The sequence below is a fragment of the Cucurbita maxima genome, unplaced genomic scaffold (genome assembly GCF_002738345.1).
Source record: "Cucurbita maxima cultivar Rimu unplaced genomic scaffold, Cmax_1.0 Cma_Scf00012, whole genome shotgun sequence".
NCBI classification, from domain to species: Eukaryota; Viridiplantae; Streptophyta; class Magnoliopsida; order Cucurbitales; family Cucurbitaceae; genus Cucurbita; species Cucurbita maxima.
The window spans coordinates 5,107,173-5,128,545 of record NW_019272028.1 but is presented as its reverse complement, the minus strand read 5'-3'; the positions used below and the strand labels follow the sequence as shown (position 1 = coordinate 5,128,545).

General features: G+C 34.0%; 4 protein-coding genes across 5 annotated transcripts in view; 3 read left to right on the top strand and 1 right to left on the bottom strand.

The window, feature by feature from the left end:
- The first annotated feature begins 1,534 nt into the window (after positions 1 to 1,534).
- LOC111487091 (E3 ubiquitin protein ligase RIE1-like) lies at positions 1,535 to 7,526 on the top strand. 2 transcript variants are annotated; one of them, XM_023134319.1, is made up of 5 exons: positions 1,535 to 2,215; positions 2,892 to 3,011; positions 6,313 to 6,445; positions 6,559 to 6,708; positions 7,159 to 7,526. In XM_023134319.1, the coding sequence occupies exons 1-5, from the start codon at positions 1,734 to 1,736 to the stop codon at positions 7,318 to 7,320; spliced, it is 1,047 nt and encodes a 348-aa protein (XP_022990087.1). In that variant the 5' UTR covers positions 1,535 to 1,733; the 3' UTR covers positions 7,321 to 7,526. The 2 variants fall into 2 exon arrangements, with proteins under 2 accessions (XP_022990087.1, XP_022990085.1); XM_023134317.1 differs by having other exon boundaries at positions 6,556 to 6,708.
- Positions 7,527 to 7,801: 275 nt separating this feature from the next.
- Positions 7,802 to 11,021, bottom strand: LOC111487090 (ankyrin repeat-containing protein At2g01680-like). The gene is made up of 3 exons (XM_023134316.1): positions 10,382 to 11,021; positions 9,068 to 9,477; positions 7,802 to 8,890 (listed from the first exon to the last, which is right to left on the bottom strand). The coding sequence occupies exons 1-3, from the start codon at positions 10,692 to 10,694 to the stop codon at positions 8,018 to 8,020; spliced, it is 1,596 nt and encodes a 531-aa protein (XP_022990084.1). The 5' UTR covers positions 10,695 to 11,021; the 3' UTR covers positions 7,802 to 8,017.
- Positions 11,022 to 15,096: 4,075 nt separating this feature from the next.
- On the top strand, positions 15,097 to 15,936 carry LOC111487441 (probable calcium-binding protein CML25). The gene has a single exon (XM_023134845.1). It carries the CDS (start codon positions 15,289 to 15,291, stop codon positions 15,856 to 15,858), a length of 570 nt encoding a protein of 189 aa, XP_022990613.1. The 5' UTR covers positions 15,097 to 15,288; the 3' UTR covers positions 15,859 to 15,936.
- Positions 15,937 to 19,848: 3,912 nt separating this feature from the next.
- The window catches only part of LOC111487621 (histone-lysine N-methyltransferase setd3), a 4,796-nt gene continuing 3,271 nt past the window's right edge, over positions 19,849 to 21,373 (top strand). The window contains exon 1 of the mRNA XM_023135088.1: positions 19,849 to 20,247. Within this exon, the coding sequence (XP_022990856.1) occupies positions 19,902 to 20,247 (346 nt within the window). The 5' untranslated portion in view covers positions 19,849 to 19,901. The remainder of the gene's footprint in view (positions 20,248 to 21,373) is intronic.

Sequence of the window (21,373 nt, the reverse complement as noted above, 5' to 3'; positions counted from 1 at the left end):
AAATTGGTAATAAATAAGAGATAACATATGTATTAATTATTTAGTTAATGTAATAAAAACTATATTTAACTTTGATTATGAAATTAGAGAGTAATATTTTATTAATAAATAAAATATTTGAACCTATCTGCAATTTTGTTTGAATAATTATTTTATACAATAAATATTTGGTTGTTTGTGAAAATATTTTGGATTATTCACGTAATTATATACAAATATATCTAACATAAAATTAACCCCGTTTTATTTTAATCCCAATTTTTTTGAATTTTATAATTTTAATCTCAATCTTTTTGAATTTTATAATTTTAATTATTATACTTTCCATCATTTTTAAAACTAAATTTTACAACCATTAATGTTTGCTTTAGGGGTGTACATTCAATCCGGCAACCTGATAGCCTGGAATAACCCAACCCGAATTATAAAAGTTGGATTAGCATTTCGAATAGGGTTGGATTCATTTTTTTGAACCCGAACTGAATCGTTTCGGTTTCGGATTCATAGGTAAAACTTTCGAGTTAACCCGAGCCAAACAACAATATATAAAAAGTATATTAAGAATATTTGTGTAATAATGGGTTGATGGGAGTGGTTGTGTTCTGTTATGTTGAGAACACTTACGTGGATGCCAAATATATGTTTTTGTTCTTATTTTTAATTTATTTGTTTTGTTATTTTATTGTGTTTATATTATTTTTTTATTTTGTTATTTTTAATTTCTTTTTTTTAGTTTCTTTCATTTATAATATATATATATATATATATATATAAATGTTAATTAATTATAATTTATGTTATTTCGATCCATGTTTGTTATTTTATTATTTTTAATTTTATTGTTTTGTTTATATTATTTTTTTAATTTCTTTCATATATATATATTATAAATAAATGTTTATTAATTATGATTTATACGTGATTAAAATATATTTATTTTTTATTTGTTGCAATAGCACAATTTATATATATTTTTATTTTTTCTAATAATTTAAGGTATTAAGGTAGAGTATAAATAAGCCTATTTCAATTAAATATTTTTATATATTTTTTATTTTTGTTATATACAATATTCTTAAACTAATGAATTGTTTATTTAATTTCATGATTTATCATTATATTTTTGTTATATTTTTGTTATTTTAATCAATTCTAAAAAAAATTGTCGGTATTTAATTGTCTTTAGTTTTATGATAATGTTGAAATATGTTATAATTTTCACTCGTTATTTTTTAGTCAATAATTATAGATCGATTTGTGTTTTCTTGTGAACTTTTAATATATTTTATCTAAAATTGTATCAGAATAATTATAAATTGTAAATTAATAAAATTTTAAAAAAATTTAACTAGTACACAACTCGAACCCAACCTAAAATGGAGGGTTGGGTTGTGAACCCAATCCAACCCCAAAATTTTAGATCGGGTAAAAATAAATTCTCCCACCCGACCCCGTACTACACCCATAGTTTCTTTATAAAATTTATGGTAAAGTTGAAAGAATTTCTTTTTTAATAAATATTTTTCATATAAAGTCATCTGAAAATTAGCTTTGAGCATGGACGACATCTGCAGTGGATGATGAAATTTTCCATCACTTCAATCATCGACGGACCAGCACCAGGAGCTTCTCCTTCTCAATCCATGACGCTAATTTAATCAACCAAATCCCTAACCCCGACGACTTTTCCCTTCTCGCCGGCGACCATCTCTTCCCCATCCTTTCCTCCTTCCATGGCGGCCTCCGCTCAACAGACTCCTTTCTTACGCTCCCGTCAGCCCTCCAACACTGGCGGCTCTACTTCCCCCATCGGCCCCCTCGCCGTTCTCTTGGGCCGTGCCACTGGCCGCCGTGGAACTTCTATGGTAGTACGAGAGACGGCGGCGCGTGAACTTGAAGAGCGCCGCATCGATTTGGGCTACTCCAAGCCGGTTGTGGCGGTTGACATTGCGTGGAATTTGGCTTTCGTTTTCGTTTCGTTGGGTGTGCTTATTCATTCGGTCGATGAAAAACCCAATACGCCAATTCGGCTTTGGATTTTAGTTTATGTGGCTCAGTGCTTGGTGCACTCTGTGCTTGTGTGGTTAGAGTTTAGAAGGAGGAATGCGAGGAGGTCTATGGATATGGAGACGCCGCAACACCCGCAACCTGATATTGACGGATATGTTGCTAATGAAAGCAATGACGAAGATGGTAGCCCGAGGAATCTGTCCGGGTGAGAAAAATTTCAGCCCTCTCTGCTAAGATCAAGTTGTGATGGTCTTGAGTCCGAACTTTGGTTCTATTTGCTGAAATTTGATAGAATTTTTTCATTTTCTTATCAAAATGGCTTTTCTGACTTTAATTTTGTGTTCATTGTATGAATGACCAGGCAATTTTGTGTTCATTTCTGGCTTCTTAAATGTTTAACCCTGCATTCTTTTTGGAATCATAAATATTTGCCGCTTCTGCGTGTTTTTCTATTAATATGAACAGAACAGTTAAATTCAAGGATAAAGTACAGTGATTTATGAATTCAGAAAAGATAGTGCAGGGGTTATATATCGATAGGATAAGAGACTGGAGAAATTTTCATTAGATCGAGCAAAGGAAGAAGGGTAACGAGAAATCAACCAAATCCCTTTTTCTTTAGATTAAGAAAAATCCATTACATACTTTTATTAGTTCACAAATATAGCATTAATTATCTTCTTCCCTTTCCATAACTAAAAATTGAATTAGACCCTTTCTGCAATTTTCTGTTTTACTTTCACCTTCAATTCTTTCCAGCACCTATTTATGGTCCCATCTTCAATTGAATTTGTTATCGTATCTTGCTTCAGTTATAAATTACTGATTTGATGATTTTTAAGTTGGTAGCATGTCATTGACTTGGTGGTATGGATGTGCAGGGTTGCCAGAAGATGTGAGACATTGAACACCCTGGTATCGTTAATTTGGTGGTTGCTTGGCTTTTATTGGGTCATGGCTGGTGGTAACCTCCTCCTGCAGAATGCTCCATCTTTATACTGGTATGATTTTGAACCGTCGTGATGCTGGCTGAATATCCTTCTTATGTTTTTATTATAAAGGAAAAATGTATTTTTTTTCTTTTGATTGCTTGTAATGTGTTTCACATTGAAGGAAATCTGTCAACATTTTCCTGTTCTTCCCCCTCTATTATTGAATCTCTGATTATTCTAGTCATGTCATGAATCATTTTCTAGATGGTATTTGATGTTCAGTTTCCTTCTTTCTCAAATGTCTTAAATTCCTTCAAAATTAACCTGGGGGTGGCAAGCAGGTTGATTTTTGGCCCAAAAGGACTGATGAAATTTATTCAAGTCAACCTGCTCGGACTACTTCTCAGCTTTTCACTTTAGCAATTCAAAATGCCTAATAAGTATTGTTCAGGTCGAGATTATTGATTCATTTTCAGATAGTGTCGATGGATTTTTAAGTTTGAGCTTGCACCCGCACCCTTTAACTAACTAGCTTTTATGTGATTTTTACAATTTGTAAGTGGCTAATGAATTCCGCTCTTCCTTTGGGGGGATAGTAATTGTTAATTATAATTTTAGTTAGTCCCTCCCTCAAAAGCTCTTTTAATTAAGAGCCATCAATCTAATAAATAAGCTAATAAAATTTCTGACATGGAATCACTAATGAGCAAACATATCCTTCCTTCTTCCGTTGCTGAAAATCAAATGGCTCTGGTGGCAAATAGACCAATTCTGTATGCTTATCTGATTGCAAATGAAGTAATTGATGTTTGGAATTTATCTCATAAGGAAGGTGTTGTCCTTAAACTAGATTTGGAGAAAGCTTTTGATAAAGTAGATTGGGATTTTCTGGATGTGATTTTACTGGCAAAAGGTTGTGGGCACAGATGGAGGAAACGGTTGTATCTCTATTGTCAGTTTTTTATTATTGTTAATGGGCTACTTAAAGGTAAAATCATTCTGACATGGGGTATTGGACAATAGGATCCTCTTTCTCCTTTCTTTTCATTTTGGTTTCTGATTGTCTCAGTCACATGTTATTACATGATGCTGGTTTGGGAAGAATTTTGACTTATTCGGTCGGTAAATCTCTTGTTCGATTGACTCCTTTGCGCTGATGATACTCTATAATTCTTGGTTTTGTTTCGAAAATGTAAAATTTTGAGGGTTCATCGAAATGATTGAATTGGATTGGTTGATGACAATGTTTGGATGTAGACATGGGTCTTCTCCTTCTACTTATCTTGGTGTTCCGTTGGGTGGTAATGCGAAGACTTTCCTTTTTTTGGCAGCCTGTATTTGGAAAAATTCATCATAAGTTACATAGTTGGAAATATGCCTTCATTTTGAAAAGGTGGTCTCTATACCCTTATTCATGCAACTCTTTCTAATGTGCCTAATTATTACCTTTCTTTATTCGAATTACCATCAAAGGTTGCTAAAATTCTGGACAAGCTGCTTAGAGGCTTCTTTTGGGAAGGCTCTAGAGGAGATGGTGGAATGCATAACATTAATTAGGAGAAGAGACTGCTCCCTCAACTTTCAGAGCAGTTAGGTATTGGTAAGTTTTCAGTTTCAAAATTTGTCTCCATTATGGAAATGGATTTGGAGATTTCTGCATGAAAAAAATTCACTTTGGCACAATATCATTGTTGGTAAATTCTATCAATCAAAGGATATTGGTTTGTGGCCTAAGGCTGTTATGAGGGATTGTTTTAAATAACCGTGGTGTGCTATTTCTTTTACTATTGACCTTACTGCCAATCGCATCCAGAGATGTATTCGAAATGGTATTCGCACTTCTTTTTCGGCATGATTCTTGGCTAATTTGTTGGAAGATTGCTATGGCTTTTCCTAAACTTTGTTCGTTAACAAATAGGCCTCATGCTACAGTAGCTCAATTATGGAATAGTTCAAATGCCGCTTGGGATTTGGGGCTTCATCGCAATCTTACTGATTTGGAGGTTATTGAATTGGCTCATCTCTCCAATCATCTATTGGTCACTTGGCTCTTCACAAATTGTCACAGTAAAGTCTTTCATGAGTGATCTAGTGCATGACATTAGCCCTAGATCGAACCACCTATACTCGGTGGTTTGGATAGATGTTTACCCTAAGAAAATTAAAATTTTCTTATGGGAGCTTAGTCATGGTACTATCAATAAAGCTGATCGTTTACAAAGGAGGATGCTTCATTTTGTCTTATCACAACATCCTATTATGTTATGTGTTGTTCCAGTTCAGAATTTCCTTGTCATCCATTCGCTCATTGCTCTTTTTCTTCACAATTTTGTGCAACTATGCTTGATGCTTTTGGATGGTCCGCAGGGTTACCAAACACCATTCATGAGCTCTTGATTTTTGTTTTCGTGGGGCATCCTTTTGATGGTGTCAAAAAGATTTTTTGGCTTGCTGTTAATTGAGTTTTCTTTTGGTATATATGGTGTGAAAGAAGTGGGACAATCTTTAGGTACTCTTTCTCATCTTTTGGTAGTTTCTTGGATTTGATTCGTTTTCATTCTTTGTATTAGTGTAAGAATAAACACCCTTTTAGTGACTATAGTCTTTCAACTTTGATTTCCCATTGGAGAACGTTTTTGTAATCATCTATTGGTGTTGGGAGTTTTTATAAGCTTCCTTTATTTCATTTATCATTGAAATTGTTTCTTTCTAATGAAAAAAACCCTGTAATGAGCATAAAGGAAGTTCCGGGGGTTTTTATTTTTTTTCTTCCCCTGTTTTAAAATGAAGGAACTACCCCAGTCATGAATCTGGTGATTCAAGCTTGGAGTGTTTGATGGTAACCTCTGGATAAAACTTAATGATGTAGGGCAGCTACTTGTTGGAATAATCATGGGAAAACCCTGTGTTTTTTATGTTGGGTTGCTATGTTCCTTCATTTTGTTCTGTTTTTCAGATTAGGCTTTGGTAGCCGTTACTCTTGATTTGTTTCAAGCTTGTTATTAGGCTCTTACAAGTAATTATTAGCTTTAGTCCAACTAGCCGTCGACTGGTTGTTAGAGCTAGTATGTAAGTTTTGGACCAAATCTTTTAATAGAACTTCTTTTCATCGGTTCTACACTACTCGGTAACATAAAATCCTTATCGTTTGCGGCCTTTATGTGGGTAGATGCAGATGATGATCATAATACAAGGATTTGGAACCTTCATATCCTGGTTCTGTTTAAAAACAGAAGGGATCCAATCAAATTTGAAGTACTTTTATTAGTATTATTTGGTTGGGAGGGGGAATGCAGATTTTTGTATATCATTTATCTGTTCCAAATTCAAATCAAAGACTTTCATGGTTTCTAATTCTGAGTTCTTGCAGGCTGGCTGTCGTATTTCTGGCATTTGATGTGTTCTTTGCCATCTTTTGTGTTGTTTTGGCATGTTTGATTGGAATAGCTCTCTGTTGCTGCTTGCCTTGCATTATAGCTATTCTTTATGCTGTTGCAGGCCAGGTAAGAGGAAATCCCGGTTTTCATGGTTGCTTCAGAGATGTTAGGCAGAATGAAGGCTCATGAAACCTGCTAACTTCTTTCTTTCCTTTTTCCCTTCACATGAATCTCAGCAGGAAGGTGCAACTGATGCAGATTTAAGTACTCTTTCTAAGTATAGATATCAAGTATCCAACAATCCTTCTCCCGGGGACGGGTTGATGGTTCCAATAGAAACAAGCAGCCGATACTTGACGACTGAACATGTTCTATTACGAGAGGATGCGGTAAAGTTAATTGTTTTATCGTTCTTTATAAGTTTGTGTTCCTGTTAGTCACACTGCTTCAGTATCATACATCTAATGTGTACATATAGAGATAGAACTACATAGATATTGTGTGTAAGGTAGGTAGAAGGAAATCTAAAGATCACTAAAATTTGGGAACAGAGTAGGGACTGAATTTATAATTTAATGCATCCCACATCGGTTGGAAAAGAGAACGAAGCATTCCTCGTAAGGGTATGGAAATCTCTCCCTAGTAAACGCGTTTTAAAAACCTTGAGGGAAAGCCTAAAAGGAAAAGCCTAAAGAGGACAATATTGACTAGCAGTGGGCTTGAGTTGTTACAGGAAGAGTATTCAATTTGATAACCATCTGAATATTTCTCTTCTTTCTTGATCCAATTTCATCTAAAAATTCAATGTTTATGCATAATCTTTGTGCTCTTCCTTTCAGGAGTGTTGTATATGTCTTAGTTCATACGAGGATGGAGTCGAGCTTCATGCTCTTCCCTGCAATCACCATTTTCATTACACGTGTAGCTCAAAATGGCTGAAGATGAATGCAACCTGCCCTCTGTGCAAGTACAACATATTAAAAAACTGTGAACCCGTGTAATGCTGTAGATGAAATGATGCAACGAATTCCTGGTATGTTTGCCATCCTTGTATGTACATATAGATCATTTTATTCTGGTTGATCTTTGTTGTATGTAATCAGTCAACTGATGTGATCTGTAGCAACAATTATGAATATCTTTTTAGTCGCTGTGTTCAGATTATGAGTTTAAAATTTATGATTCAACTTCTATCATTCTCTTCCCATTTATTATTGGCTGAATATATGATCAAGCCTAACATCTGGGTACCCTTTTCAATTGATTCCCTATCATGCATAGAGCTTCAGACTTTGAATATTAGTGTCTGACACCTTGAATTATAAAAGGTAGTTCACACATTGAAATTTCAGGTCTTTATGCATTTTAATTCGTAATAATTTACATGTTATTAAAAAAAAAAAAAAGGGTTAAGAGTTTCTGATGTTTTTAAAATATTTCAGTGAATTAATGTTTTAGTATAAGATTTAAAAGAAATCAAAGAAAATTCAAAGGTAAGGCTGACAATACACTGAACCAAGTGTTCCAACTCCTGCGCTTTCCTAATAAATACAGAATATACAATCAAATTTACTCTTCTATCACGAAACGAGTCCTACCGAGCATGAGGACGTAGCCCTCCTGGTCTATATTATCATATATTTATATAACTATGTCCAGGAAAACCGTCCTTTCAGGCTCCAAACTGCTGAAAGGGTTCTACAAGGCATATATCTTCTCGAGGTCAGAGTTATAGTCATCGTCGTCAGATATGTTAACCGAGTGAGGCCACGAGAAAGACTTGCCTCCACTTGCCCGTCTGATTCGTCTTTGTGAGTCACTGCAAAAGATTCCGAAATGTTGTCGAAAAACCAGGTAGCACATGCTTGCAAGAGTTGCAACAAGAATTGGAACTCCGACAAGAGTGATGGCGAGAGCCATCCATGTTTCGTGCCCTACGACAACATAAGCGATCGATATGAAAGCCCCAGAGGTGCAAGCACAAGCAGCCCACATTAGCTTGTTTACAACTGATACAACCTGCTTTTGAGCCGTTGTGTCCCATGCTACCAATGTAATTTGAACCACAACAACAGCTAAAGATATGAACAAAGATATAGTGTTCAGAAGGCAAAATACTTGGAATCCCATATTATCGGCTATATTCGCCTTCCCGACGTCTTTTCCTTTCTGTATATACTGACCCGGCAAGTTGAAGATGGCCAGGAATGCAATGGATGCAAAAAGAACAGCCACAACTGTGATGGAATTTGTGGTATTCTGAACAGCCTCTCTGTGGAGCTTCTTAAGTTCTTTGACAATGCCAGAAACTCTCCGACGTGTCTTTTCATTTTGGATAAGTTGCGAGTGAACCTCGTGCTTTATATCACTGACTGTCCGTTTGAGCTCCATTGCTTCATCAACTTGGCCAACATGCCTAGCATATTTGGCACCAGCTTCAGCCAATGCTTCTTTAATCTCCAGTGAAGACTCACTGTATTGCAGTTTGTCAGCCAAGTCCATAGCGGTTTCGTGTTGACTATTGATCGCATTAACATCGAGTGATGTAAAGCTCAGCAAAAGGCTTACAATCTGAAAAACAACAAACGAAGGCAGGCATGAATCAGCAACAAAACACCTCATGGTTTCAGCAGAAAATTGAATCACACAAGGGATTCACAATAAATAGATAAATTAACTGTGTTATGAAGGCTCTATGTAAGCTACTTCTCATATATCAATCTAATTTCAGAGCTACTTGAGTTATACCTCTGACCGACACTTTCTAGTTGCTATATGCAAGGCAGTATTCCCCATCCTGTCTCGTTCGTTCAATATAGACGCATCGCCATGCAATAGCTCCTCGACTGCTGCAGTGCTCTGACCTTTCACAGCCATGTGAAGTGCAGTCTGGGACTTCTTATCCTTAATTGCAACTATTCCAGGATCACGATCAATAAGCGTTTTAACAATTCGAAGGAGACCGTACCTAGCTACATTATGCAGAGCTGTCTTTCCATTCTTTCTTACGATTCTCACTGTACCGACATCGGCATCTAAGATAGCATTAACTACTTCCAAATGGTCCTGTACAGCAGCTGAATAGAGAGGGCTTGTATTTGAGGAGTCACATGACCGGCAAAGCTCTGGCCAAATGCCCAAAAGCTCTTTTACAATACCTGAAACAAGTGAACGTTTAACTCCCCAGATATTTAAAGCAATATATATCAGTAGGAGGTAAACCTTTTCAACTTTTGATGGACAATAAATCACCAAAATGAGCCTACATGACTATCTCTAATAATCAACAAAAGAGGAAGAACATAGCCTAAATCCTTAACCTTTCAGATCATCCTGAATTCTATGACAATAAACACTCAGAACTAAAGCAAGATCATGAAAAATCAATAGGCTAAACGAATGAAAAAATTGTAGTAAGGTGAAATTTAGACTTAGACTTCTTTTTCTCAGATAATTGAATAAAACCCAAATGAGAAGCAAAACTCATAATGGTCTAAAAAGGGAAGGGAGAAATTATGGTAACTTTGGTTCTGCAAAACTTTTTCAGAAAAATAGCACCACCAACCAAAAAGGAACTAAAAATTTGATCCCTGAAATTCCTTTTTAGGCATGTTCCTGTGTTCTTGTGTTCTTGTGTTCTTGTGTTCTTGTGTTCTTGTGTTCTTGTGTTCTTGTGTTTTGTACCATGTCAGTTGTCTGAGGCTCTAAATATACTTGGACTGCTTCAGAGACCATATTAGGATTTAGCTCTCTAAAGAAATTGTACTCATATTTCACTAAAAAAGCAAGTAAAGCAGAAATACATGGTTTCTCAATCTGGTGAATGGTTCGAACTTCGAAGCTCTTCAACCATGTATGACTTTTAGCACTTCAAACTAAAATTAGAAAAAGCTTCCCAGAGCAGTCATCAGTCAATGATTGGAACAGTGATAGCAAATTACTATCTGAATTCATCAAGTCAAGACGAAAAATCAACCAATTTCTCAAAACCCAATTGGAAACGAAACAGTAAGAAGAGAGAAATTAAGTCAAAGTGAAACAAAAATTTCATAGCAATAATACCTAGATGGCCACGCTTTGCAGCAACATGAAAAGGGTGCAAATCAGATTTGGACCTAATCTTCAGGATCTGGACAGTCGAAAACTGAAGCAAATAGCTAAAAACCTCCTCAAGATTATTCTCAGCCGCCATGTACAGAGCCGTCTCCCCAGCATCGTTCTGCATCGCCATCAGATCGGTGATCCAAGAACCCTCGGCCTGCTCATCTCCGGCAAGCTTATCCAAAACCCTTTTGATGGCCTGGAGGTCCCCAGATCGAACGACAGAGAAGAACGATTGATGGGTGATGAATCGCAGAGCCTTGGATTCCATCATCCAACCCTTGATCTTCAGAACCCACCAAGAACTAGAAAACTAAAATTGGGGTGAGAGTTTTTAACTTCGCTTCCCCTTTTTCCCCCAGCGATTCGATTGGGAGAGAAGAATTTAATGGAGCTATGATCAGTACAGCGACCCATTAAGTACACAGTAAAGAAGTGGTAAATTGTGGAGGAGGAGACTGTTTTGTTTGTTTGCTGCCGCGAATTTCGTCCTCATCGCCAAGGAACATTTACGAGATCATTACAATGGATTGAGCTGAGAGACAGCTGAGAATCTGTCGGCTCTCGGTTCAAATTATTCTTCGTTCTCTTCCCCTGCGCCGCATTATCATCTGCTTTACTTCATCTTGAAGAAAGGATTTTATATAGATTTTAAATATGAAAACAAAAAATTAGAATTTAATATTTATAAAAATTTCTACTAACCTAATAATATACTTGCAAAAATCACTATTCTATGCATGTGTTATAGTCTTTATTTGAGATGTCGTGAGCGTACACTTGCCTTTACCTGAAATAAAAATAGCATACGGCTTGAGTATTTTAAGAAATACTAAGTAAGTGACCCTACTATTGAGGAATGGGAACAAATGGAACTCATGATCTAAGGACATATCGTTAAAACCATCATAGGTTTGGCTTCCATTTTGGACAAATTAGATATGTAGTACTTCCTTACACACAACCCACATGTGCAAGCGTGGATCCCCAAGCGATTTGCACCCCCCGTGGACTCATCGTAGTTGAGCTAGCTGTTTGTAGCAACGTTTGGAGGTTAGCATACCCCCGAGTATAATGCGAGACATGATGATGATGATCATCATCGAAGTGTACGCATCCATTCACATCATCATAAATTAAGAAATAACATGATGTATATGTACACACAAAATGCACGAGGTCCTTATAGTTTTCATGTTTGAATCATTTTTATGACACAACTGACTCATCCACATATTACTATAAGTAACACTTTCATAAATTCATCATCATTAACATTAATTAGGATTGTGTCTTGAAAAAATCATCGTCATAATGCATCGTGACATTTAATACATGCAAATTATCTTAATATGGAATACTGTCATATTAAATCATCTTATTTGTTACATTGTCATGTTATCATGCATCATCATCATATAATGTTATCATGTAACTTCATTGTATAACATCATATAACCTAGTCATATCATCAATATCATAATCTCATCATTGTATAATACAGTTACGTCATCATATATCATAATCTCATCATCATATAATATAAATCATAAATGGCATGTGCCAGGGCTAGTGGACACTTGTTGTCATACATAAAGCAAGTCTTCCAATCGAGTTGATAGTAAGACTACTTACTTAGTTGACATTAGCCAGCGTTCTCCTTAAATTCGAGTACATTTGAATTCAATCCCTTAAAGTTGGTTAATGGATCGGTATCAACAATTATTCGGCCGAATCCAGATCCACAGATCTCGTCTTCCTTACCTGACAGCCTCGCGAAATTTCCTCAACATTCTCTTTCCGAATCATTTTTTGACGATACTTTTCGTCGTCCTTCGCCCTCCGTGGCCTTTCGTTCGTCATTTCCTTCACTCCCACAACATAATACACTCTTGTATTTACGTGTGCTAGTCACACATTAGTTTATCCATTTAAATTGTTACGTAGTTTAAATATTAAATTATTATCCTACTGCATGAAAATTTTGAAACAACAAAAAAAAAAAAAAAAAGTTTTATTAAAAAAAAGAAAAAAGAATTTTATAAAGTGACGAGGGTTAAATTAGAAATATAATTTCTAAATTTTAAATTTGGTATCTATTTGATTTCTAAATTATTAAAATTGTAAAATTTTGTTATTTTTTTTAATTCACATATGATTTAAATTAGAAATAAATTTTAAATTTAATAAATAATGTTTTTAAACTTTTTTTGAATTTGTTAAAAGTTTCATAAATTTTAGATTTAAAGAATATCTATAATAACTAAAACAAACATATATTTCTTATTAATATTTAACTTCAATTTTTTTATATGAGAATTATATAAATTTATAATTTAAATTAAAAAAATTATATTTTGTTTACTTCAAATAATTTGATAAAATATTTAAAAAAATAATTATTTGAATAAAAATCTAATTTTAGTTTAAGTAATAAAAATAAGAAAAATTTTGAAGTAACAAATTAAAATTAAAAGGAAAAAAAACACAAGATTTATATTAGAAGAAACAAATTAAATTTAAACAAAAATGATTGGATGAGGTAAATTGTAAAGAATTATATTTATATATAAAAATAACTTTTTAGATAAGAGACAAAAATATTAAAAAATATTTTTTAAAATGGGTCATTTACGCCCAGAAAACCAAATGTAAAATTACTCTTTAATCCATTTTATAAATCATAATTATCTTTTAATATGTATATTAAGGCTGCTAAACTTTAAACCTTAAGTTCGGATCATATTTATATCTAATAAATTTGTTAGTTTTAAATTTTAGTGATTCAATATATTTTTTATAATCCACAAATTTTAATTTTATAATTCTAAAAGTTTAGATTTCTATTATATAATTTTTTTGAATTTTATATTTAATAAAATGATTAGTCTTAAAAAAATTTGAATAAATCTATCGCCTGTTATGTTTTGAAAATGGAAAATTAATGTTTGAAATCTAAATTCTAAAACTTTAAGCACTAATTAAATAAATAAATAATAGTGTAAGAAGAAAAGGTTGAATTATTTTGTGAAGTAACATAATAGAATAGCAATTATCATTATTTGTATGCAATGTGTGTTATGCATGTGATGATTTGATGAATCCTTTCTGGGATAGATAGCATTTTTTTTATTTTTTATTTCAATAATTATAAAATAAAACAATTTATTTCATTTATTATTATAATAAAGATTTGAATAGTAAGTACTGTTTTCTAAGATCAAAATGGCTACAAATCATTATCAATTTACTATATATATATATATATATATGCTAAAAAGAAAAAAAAAAAAAGGGTAAAAAGGTAAAAAGATTTGTAAAAAGGCATCTATGATTGGCATGGTTACCGAATCAATCAATCATACGATATTGCATCCGATATATTTCATTAATCATAGGTAATGGTTCAAATGTGTTTTTGCATATTATCAATAAGAGATTTGTAAAAAAGAGTAAATAAATATTCAAATGGTATAATTTTTATTGTTTTTGTGGCGAAAGGTAAAAAGGATCATAAATGCGACAAACGTGCAACAATATTTAAAGATAGAAGGAAAAATCAACATGCGGTTGCAACTAAACTTCATCTATATTTTTTCTTTCTTTCAAATTTTCAAATTTAATAGTTTTTAAGAAGTTCGAGTGAAATCTGCTTAAATAAGAAATTTTTAGTCGGCTAAATCTTATATTTTTAGAAGAAATTGTACCTATGAACATACTCTTTAATGAAACAAATAGAATATAACAACCCTTTAAAATGACCATGACCAAAGAAACAGTGAAATAATTCATAATTTTTTCAAATGCTGGTTCAATAATTAAATATATATTTTTATTTTGGAACAAAATTATTTCTTTATGTATAAGAAAAACTTCAAAATGAATAAAAAAAAATCATTTCTTACCATTCAAAATCTAAAAATAAATATTAGATGAGACTAAATTGATTTATAAAGACTAAAGAATTAAAAATATAAAATTATAAAAACTATATTGTTATAAACTAAATTTTAAGGTTAAATCCTCACACATTAAATTACAAGCTCTAATATATATATATATTCAAATGACCTACGAACCAACTAACTCACACCATCCAACCTAAGATCGAGTTGGATTAAATTCCTTTATAGAGATTGGGTTTAAATTAAATTTTTAAAAAATTAAAAGTTGGGTGGGGATGAAATTAGAGTCTAGAGTTTAACATTTTTTTTTTTGTGGGACATTAAAAAATAGAGTTATGTCTCAATGTTACTCTACTCTATTTTTAAGATTATTATAAAAATAAAAAATATTTGAAGTATGTAGCGAACGATATTGATACATCCTAACTCGTAAATACTTTAATTATTAATATAATATGTATGGTAGATAGTAAGAATTTTTATAATAATAATAACCGATCATTTAATCTAATGAAACATGAAAACACAGGGTTGCCTTCTGAATTCTATTCAAATTAGTCGCAGTTTAACATAAATTTTGAATGTAAATCCTTTTATTATTATTTATATATTATGATTATTAGAAGATTCTATTATTATTCACTTGAACATGCTATGCATGACTAAATATTGATTAGCTCCGTTCCAAGCGCAGTCCGTCTCTCTCTCTTTCTCTCTGTATATATTTGGAAAGTCAAATTTCATGGGATTTCAATCTGTAACAAATTCCAATTCATTCTCCCATTCTGTTTCTTCCGAATCCGCTTCTCTTTCTCCCCACCCCTACAAATCTTCCCTTCCTCCCCGATTCACATTCTGTTTCCGCTCCTCATTCTCTATCCGATCCATTTCTTCCATCCCCTGTTTTGTTCATCAATTTCGACGCAAACTGCAGAGCCACACAAATCTCTTTCCGCTGAAATTATGGGATTCAAATCTCTCTTCTCCCGGAAGAAGAAATCCGATTCCTCCAGCGATTCACCGCTCGGATCCACCACGGTTCCGATTCTCGGATCTCGAACTCCGTCTTTCAATTCCCGAGCGCAAATCGCGGAACTCGAGCAAGTATTCAAGAAATTCGATGTCAATGGCGACGGTAAGATCTGCTCCTCTGAACTCGGTTCCATTATGGGGAGCCTAGGCCAGCCGGCCACGGAGGAAGAGCTTCAGAACATGATCAAGGAAGTCGATGCCGACGGCGATGGCTACATTGACCTCCATGAGTTCATTGAACTCAACACCAAGGGAGTCGATTCCGACGAGGTGCTTAAGAATCTGAAGGACGCATTCTCCGTCTATGACCTTGACGGCAACGGATCCATCACGGCGGAGGAATTGCACGAGGTCTTGAAGAGTTTGGGCGACGACTGCTCGCTGGCGGATTGCCGGAACATGATCAGCGGCGTCGACAGAAACGGCGACGGTATGATTAGTTTCGATGAATTCAAAGCCATGATGATGAGCGGTTCTCGATCTCACGGCATCAGCGATTAGTTAATGCTAATTGATAATTATGAGTAATTAGCTATTTTGCTAACACATTTTCCGTTTCTATATTTTTCTAATTAGGAATTATTGGCTTGTAATTGATTTTAATTCTAATTAAAAATAAATAAGTAGAAATTGCAATATTCTTTTTTTTTTTTTTTTTTTTTTTAATNTTTAAGATAATTATCGCAGGCAGAAGATTTTATCTCTGTTTTGCATCTCCCAAATTTGCTTTCCGTTACATAATTATTAATTAATGCTTTCACATTTACCCTCCACGAATAAGAATACATCATTGGAAAATTAAATTGAATTCAAATGAAAAAAAAATATTCTTAAATCCCTCATAATAGATTTCAATCAAAATGATAACAATAAAAAAAAAAAAAAAAAAAAAAATTGTTTGAAAATAAATATAATATATATGTAGATATTTATTTTTATTGAAAGCAAAAAAATTGAATAAGCAAAACTAATAATAAGGGTTTTTGAATTGAAAATTTTGAAATTTGAAAAATTTACAAACCACAACCGTTTTAAATTTCTATTTTTTGTTTGGCCTTCCAAAAAAAATTTATGACTTATTATAACTATTTGTTTTTTTTTTTTAATCTTAAATAATTTCTTTAATTTGGTAATCGGTTGAGAATACGGTCTACTTTCTATTTTATTATTTACCAAATTAAATGGGGGTAATTAATTATTTTTAAATTATAAAGGGTTATCATTATAACTTTTGTTGTCATTAATTTTTTCCCTAATAAGGAAAATAATGGTTCAACCAAACACGATGAAAAAACATCCATTATCCTTACTATTTGTATGTTATTTTTAATTAAAAATTCAAAAAATAAAACAAAGTTCATGATTTTATAACTTAATACTCAAACATTGGTGGGAGTCGTATTAGTTAGTGAAGTCGAGCCACTTTGACGACACACGATCATTTAGTAAGTGAAGTTAGTCACTCAAAAACATATCTATTTGGTGAAGGCAAACTACTTTAACATGCGACCATCGTGACAAAAGATGGGTAATTGCCACAAAAATATTTCACATATCAAAAGTGCATGGATGAGATCTCATAACATTTTTCCAATAACATAATACATGTACGTACAACCATCACGTACAACCATCACATAAAGCAACATAAGATAATATTTATGTGCACATCGATAACCTAGCTCTAATGCCCTCCAACAAGAAAAGTTACTGAACCATGCATTATCTAACCAGATAGAATTCTCCTTTTAGCTTAAATTTCACTTCTTAAAATTCATTATATTTTAACTGTGTGGTGGCCAGAAGTTGAATGCAAAGGCGACAGGAGAAAAGAGAAGTTAGTCGGAGATTTAGGGTTTCGTTTTCGTGTGAATTGGGCAAAGAAGACGAAGGTTTCAAGTTGAATCCGAATCTGAACTTACCCAGTAGGTGCAACCCACAACCCACTTCTGATTACGCATACTCTCGACCCACGCACACCACTTCAGCCAATAGAAGATGCTTGCAGCCCAACCACATTACACGCCCCAACCAGCGATCGGCGTGCCCGAGAAGACGCCCTAACCTATCCCTTGACTCGCACGCGCCCCAGCCCCCTACATATGCGTGATGCGTGTCTTCCCATCGGCTCACTCGATGTGGTTCGAATCGGCAGTTCCAGCGGCTGGAGAGTAGTTATTCAACTCAGGTCTTGAATTTTGGCATTATTTCCTACATTTTTTACCCTCCTGGAGCTGATTTTGACTTTATGGAAGGCAATTAAGGTCAGTATAAGCTTTGTTTATTTAATTTTAGTTATGTGAGATGTATGACTGTTGAAAGAATTAGGTGGATATTTCTAATATGGTAGAGTATCTCCATGTAGGTTGATACAAATTTCGAGAGACAAATCAATACAATCTCATAAATGAAGATAGAACATCGGTTAAGGCCAACTAAGTAAGTGACTTTACTATCAATATGGTTGGAAGAGTTGTGTTATGTATGATGACACGTGCGTAGCGGACACGCACATGTCATATGTTTTAGTGTGTGAATAATATGATATGTTGAATGCTATGATATGATATGTGGTATGCCATGATGTGTTATACGATATGACATGTTGTAATTATATGATATGGCTCGTTATATGATATGCCCACATATGCTCACTAACACAAAGTACAAATGGATGTCATATTATGGCTTGATGATTTATGACATATATGACATGAGATGAAATGTTTTGATATAAGAAGATTTCTGACATAGAACCCCAGTGACATGTTTTAAAGGCTATGCTATACATGAAATGAAGTGAAATATAGAGAAAGAAAAAAAAAGGAGGAGTTGTCTTGCATGATTTATTTATTATTAAAAATGTTGGGACCTCATATATATAAATGTATATCACATGCATCGAGATATTTCCCCTGTATGGTGAATATGGACGGGTACGGTATGAAAAGGGAAATGATCATCATGTTTAACATGATGCTACGATGGTCGCTATTACTTTTGCATGTCCGACTACAGTACCAGGGACACTAGCCTGACCAATACGAGGCCTAGGGGGTGTGCGAATCGCCTAATGGATCCATATTCTCTCATATGGACCGTGTGTAGAATAGTAAATATACATCCGATGACCTTGACGAAAAGCTCCCTAAGAGAATACAATTTTAAATGATCGATCTCATTCATGTTGTACGTGTGTGTGTGCATTTTCTAGCCTCAATAGTGAGGGCACTTATTGAGTATTTTTTATATTTCAGGTAAAGGCAAGCACCTTTGTACGATCGACGGCATCATTGCGACCATGAAACGTGCATAGGATAGCTGCATTTATTTTCGTATATTTTAAGTTAGTATAAGACATTCACTTTTAAAATTTTCCTTTGTTTCATTTTAATTTACTTTAAATGTTTCATTTGTTTTACTTTAAAACTCTTATTTAAACGTAAAAGTTAATGACATCGTTTTATGAAATTAGTTCAAAGAAATGTTTATGCACCAAAAGATTATATCATGTATATGGTAGCAGTACTAGTTCCCTTTGAAAATCAGATTTGTTACAGTTGGTATCAAAGTTCTAGGTTATAAATTTTGTAGACTAGCCTACGAGGTAGGCTTGACATGTTCCATGGTCCCATCGTTGATGTCCCGTTGTTGTTAGGTATGTCATGTGTGAGATAAGAAAAGAGTTAGGGTAAATGCCACTAATTAAGATGTTATTGTTGCTTGGTTGTTGTCAAATGTAACTCATGATTGAATTTGTTACCCTTAACCGTATTATTATTTATTGAGTTCTATATTTATTATGATATAACATATGATATGATTGACCAGAGTTTACAATAGACTTAAAAATAATTATATGTTGGTTTTAGAATCATGCCACTAGAAGTCATGGAAGGGGATGTCGAGGAAGGGGGCGACCCCTGTTAAAGGATAGAGTAGAGGTAGAGAGAGCTTAGCTCGTGAAAGGTCAGTAACTCGAATTGACGCAGCGGCGCCACCCCAGTAGCATAGGCGACTGAAATAGACCCCACGATCAACTTGATGTGGGAATCATTTCAGGCTATGATGCAAACATTAGTGGCCATCCATCAAGCCAATAGTATGTCGTCCACGCAGGAAGTGAAGTATTTACTGGATTTCAAGCGGTATGATCCTGCACCTTTAGTAGAACCTTGGGGATCCAACCGAGGCACATCAGTGGCTAACGTTAATGGAGACAATTTTCTTGTGAATGAATTGCCCGGACGATAAAAATATGTCTCAAATTTAAGATAATTCATGAACTAACCAAAATTAATAAATGTTTACTTATTTGAATCAATTTTTTTTTAACACAAAATCAATTTTTACACGTGAGCCGGTTAATTTGATGACGTGAATATCGTAAACAAATCATCTACCATTTAAATTAAAACATTTGTTTAGGTATATTTTGATATAATTTAACGAATTTTCTTTTTCCCAATAAACGAGTTTTTGTTACCCGATTCCGGTTTTGTACACAGTAAGACACCGGAGGAAAGCATTGTTGAGAGCAAAACATGGCGGCTTCGAGGATAGCAGTGGCTTCCGTATCGTTAACCCATTTCCGGCCACTCTCATCCGCCTCCATGGCCTCTGTTTCTCCTTCTTTGTCCTCCAGGCTGGTTCCACAACCACCGGACCTTATCAAGTGGGTCCGCAGAGAAGGCGGATTCGTCCACCAGTCTCTCAAGATTGCTCAAGATGGCGATACTGGCCTTGGACTTCTTGCTTCTGACCACATCCCGAAAGGTTCCGAACTCATTGTTCTTCCTCACAATCTTCCACTACGGTTTGATTCGCCGGAAGCTGGCGATACTGAGGAGGCTGACTCCGTTCTTGTCAATTTGGCTCGCCAAGTTCCTGGTATTACTTGTCTTTCATCTGAAATACCTCAATTGAGCCGCTTTTTTTGCTTGTTTTGTATTACAGTTTTATGCATTTGAGATGAATTGCTTGTTGTGATATTTTTGGTTCTCGCATTTTCACTTTGGCTTGTATTGATTTTTGTACTCTGAATTTCGATTATCGGGTTTGTGAGCAATTTGTATCATCATTGTTTCATTTAATGACCTTACAAATTACTGTGCTTCGTTTCATTATTTATTTATAAATTGAGGAAGTAGGAACCTGGTAATTCAATAAGATGACCTATTTGTTGTTCATATCCATGGTAATGGCACAAGTGATTGAAATTTTAAGTTTTGGATTGTTTGAAAACTGTTGAGATGAAATGAAAAGCTCAAGATTTACATGAAAACCCCTTGTTTCGAACATAGGAGAAGAATTTACCACCATCAAAATCGATATAAGTAGAGCAGTTTTGATAGAAATTAATAAGTTTGCACAAGAAATTGACAAAAGTGATATTAAAATAATAAAATCCTTAGAATTTTTGGGAGCAGACAGTAGAGCATACTAGTTTTTGGACATCCCACACTATAATTTAATACCTTCTAGCAAAGCTTTTGCTGCTCCTTATGCTCGGCTGTATGTTCCATGGAGGCTTGGTTTCTCATTCTTTAGGTTGATTAGTCCTTCGATTTTCTTTGACTGATTGTGAGATATCCATTCTAAATTTTTCTTGGATATCAATTTTTAGTGCATACATACAAGTTGTTTTGTTGATTTTTGAAAATAAGATTTTCATTGAATGTTTTTGAACATGAAGCTGTACTCTGGTGAAGATTTTAAGATAATTCATAAGATTCTTGTTTTCTATTCCATTTATAACCAACGAAAACAAAGATTCGAAACTACGATTCTAATTGGTTAAAGGCTTTGAGTGATATAATATACTCAAATTGGATATCATTATTTATTTTTTTTCTCTGAAGTTCAATCTTAGCAAGAGGGTTTTATGGGTGCCAGATTCAGATCGTTTTACAATTTGATGGCTAAAGGCCAATACTTACTTGTATCCAATTTTATAAAGAACAGTAACAAAAAAAAAAAAAAAAAAAAAAAAAAAAAAAAAAAAAAAAAAAAAAAA

Excerpts from the sequence above, each read along its gene's own strand:
- LOC111487091 (XM_023134317.1), top strand. The coding sequence starts at position 1,734 with ATGGCGGCCTCCGCTCAACAGACTCCTTTCTTACGCTCCCGTCAGCCC. Across the intron at positions 2,216-2,891 it reads AGCCCGAGGAATCTGTCCGG|GGTTGCCAGAAGATGTGAGA; the intron begins GTGAGAAAAATT and ends ATGGATGTGCAG. Across the intron at positions 3,012-6,312 it reads AATGCTCCATCTTTATACTG|GCTGGCTGTCGTATTTCTGG; the intron begins GTATGATTTTGA and ends GAGTTCTTGCAG.
- LOC111487090 (XM_023134316.1), bottom strand. The coding sequence starts at position 10,694 with ATGATGGAATCCAAGGCTCTGCGATTCATCACCCATCAATCGTTCTTC. Across the intron at positions 9,478-10,381 it reads TGCAAAGCGTGGCCATCTAG|GTATTGTAAAAGAGCTTTTG; the intron begins GTATTATTGCTA and ends CACTTGTTTCAG. Across the intron at positions 8,891-9,067 it reads CTAGAAAGTGTCGGTCAGAG|ATTGTAAGCCTTTTGCTGAG; the intron begins GTATAACTCAAG and ends GTTGTTTTTCAG.
- LOC111487441 (XM_023134845.1), top strand. The coding sequence starts at position 15,289 with ATGGGATTCAAATCTCTCTTCTCCCGGAAGAAGAAATCCGATTCCTCC.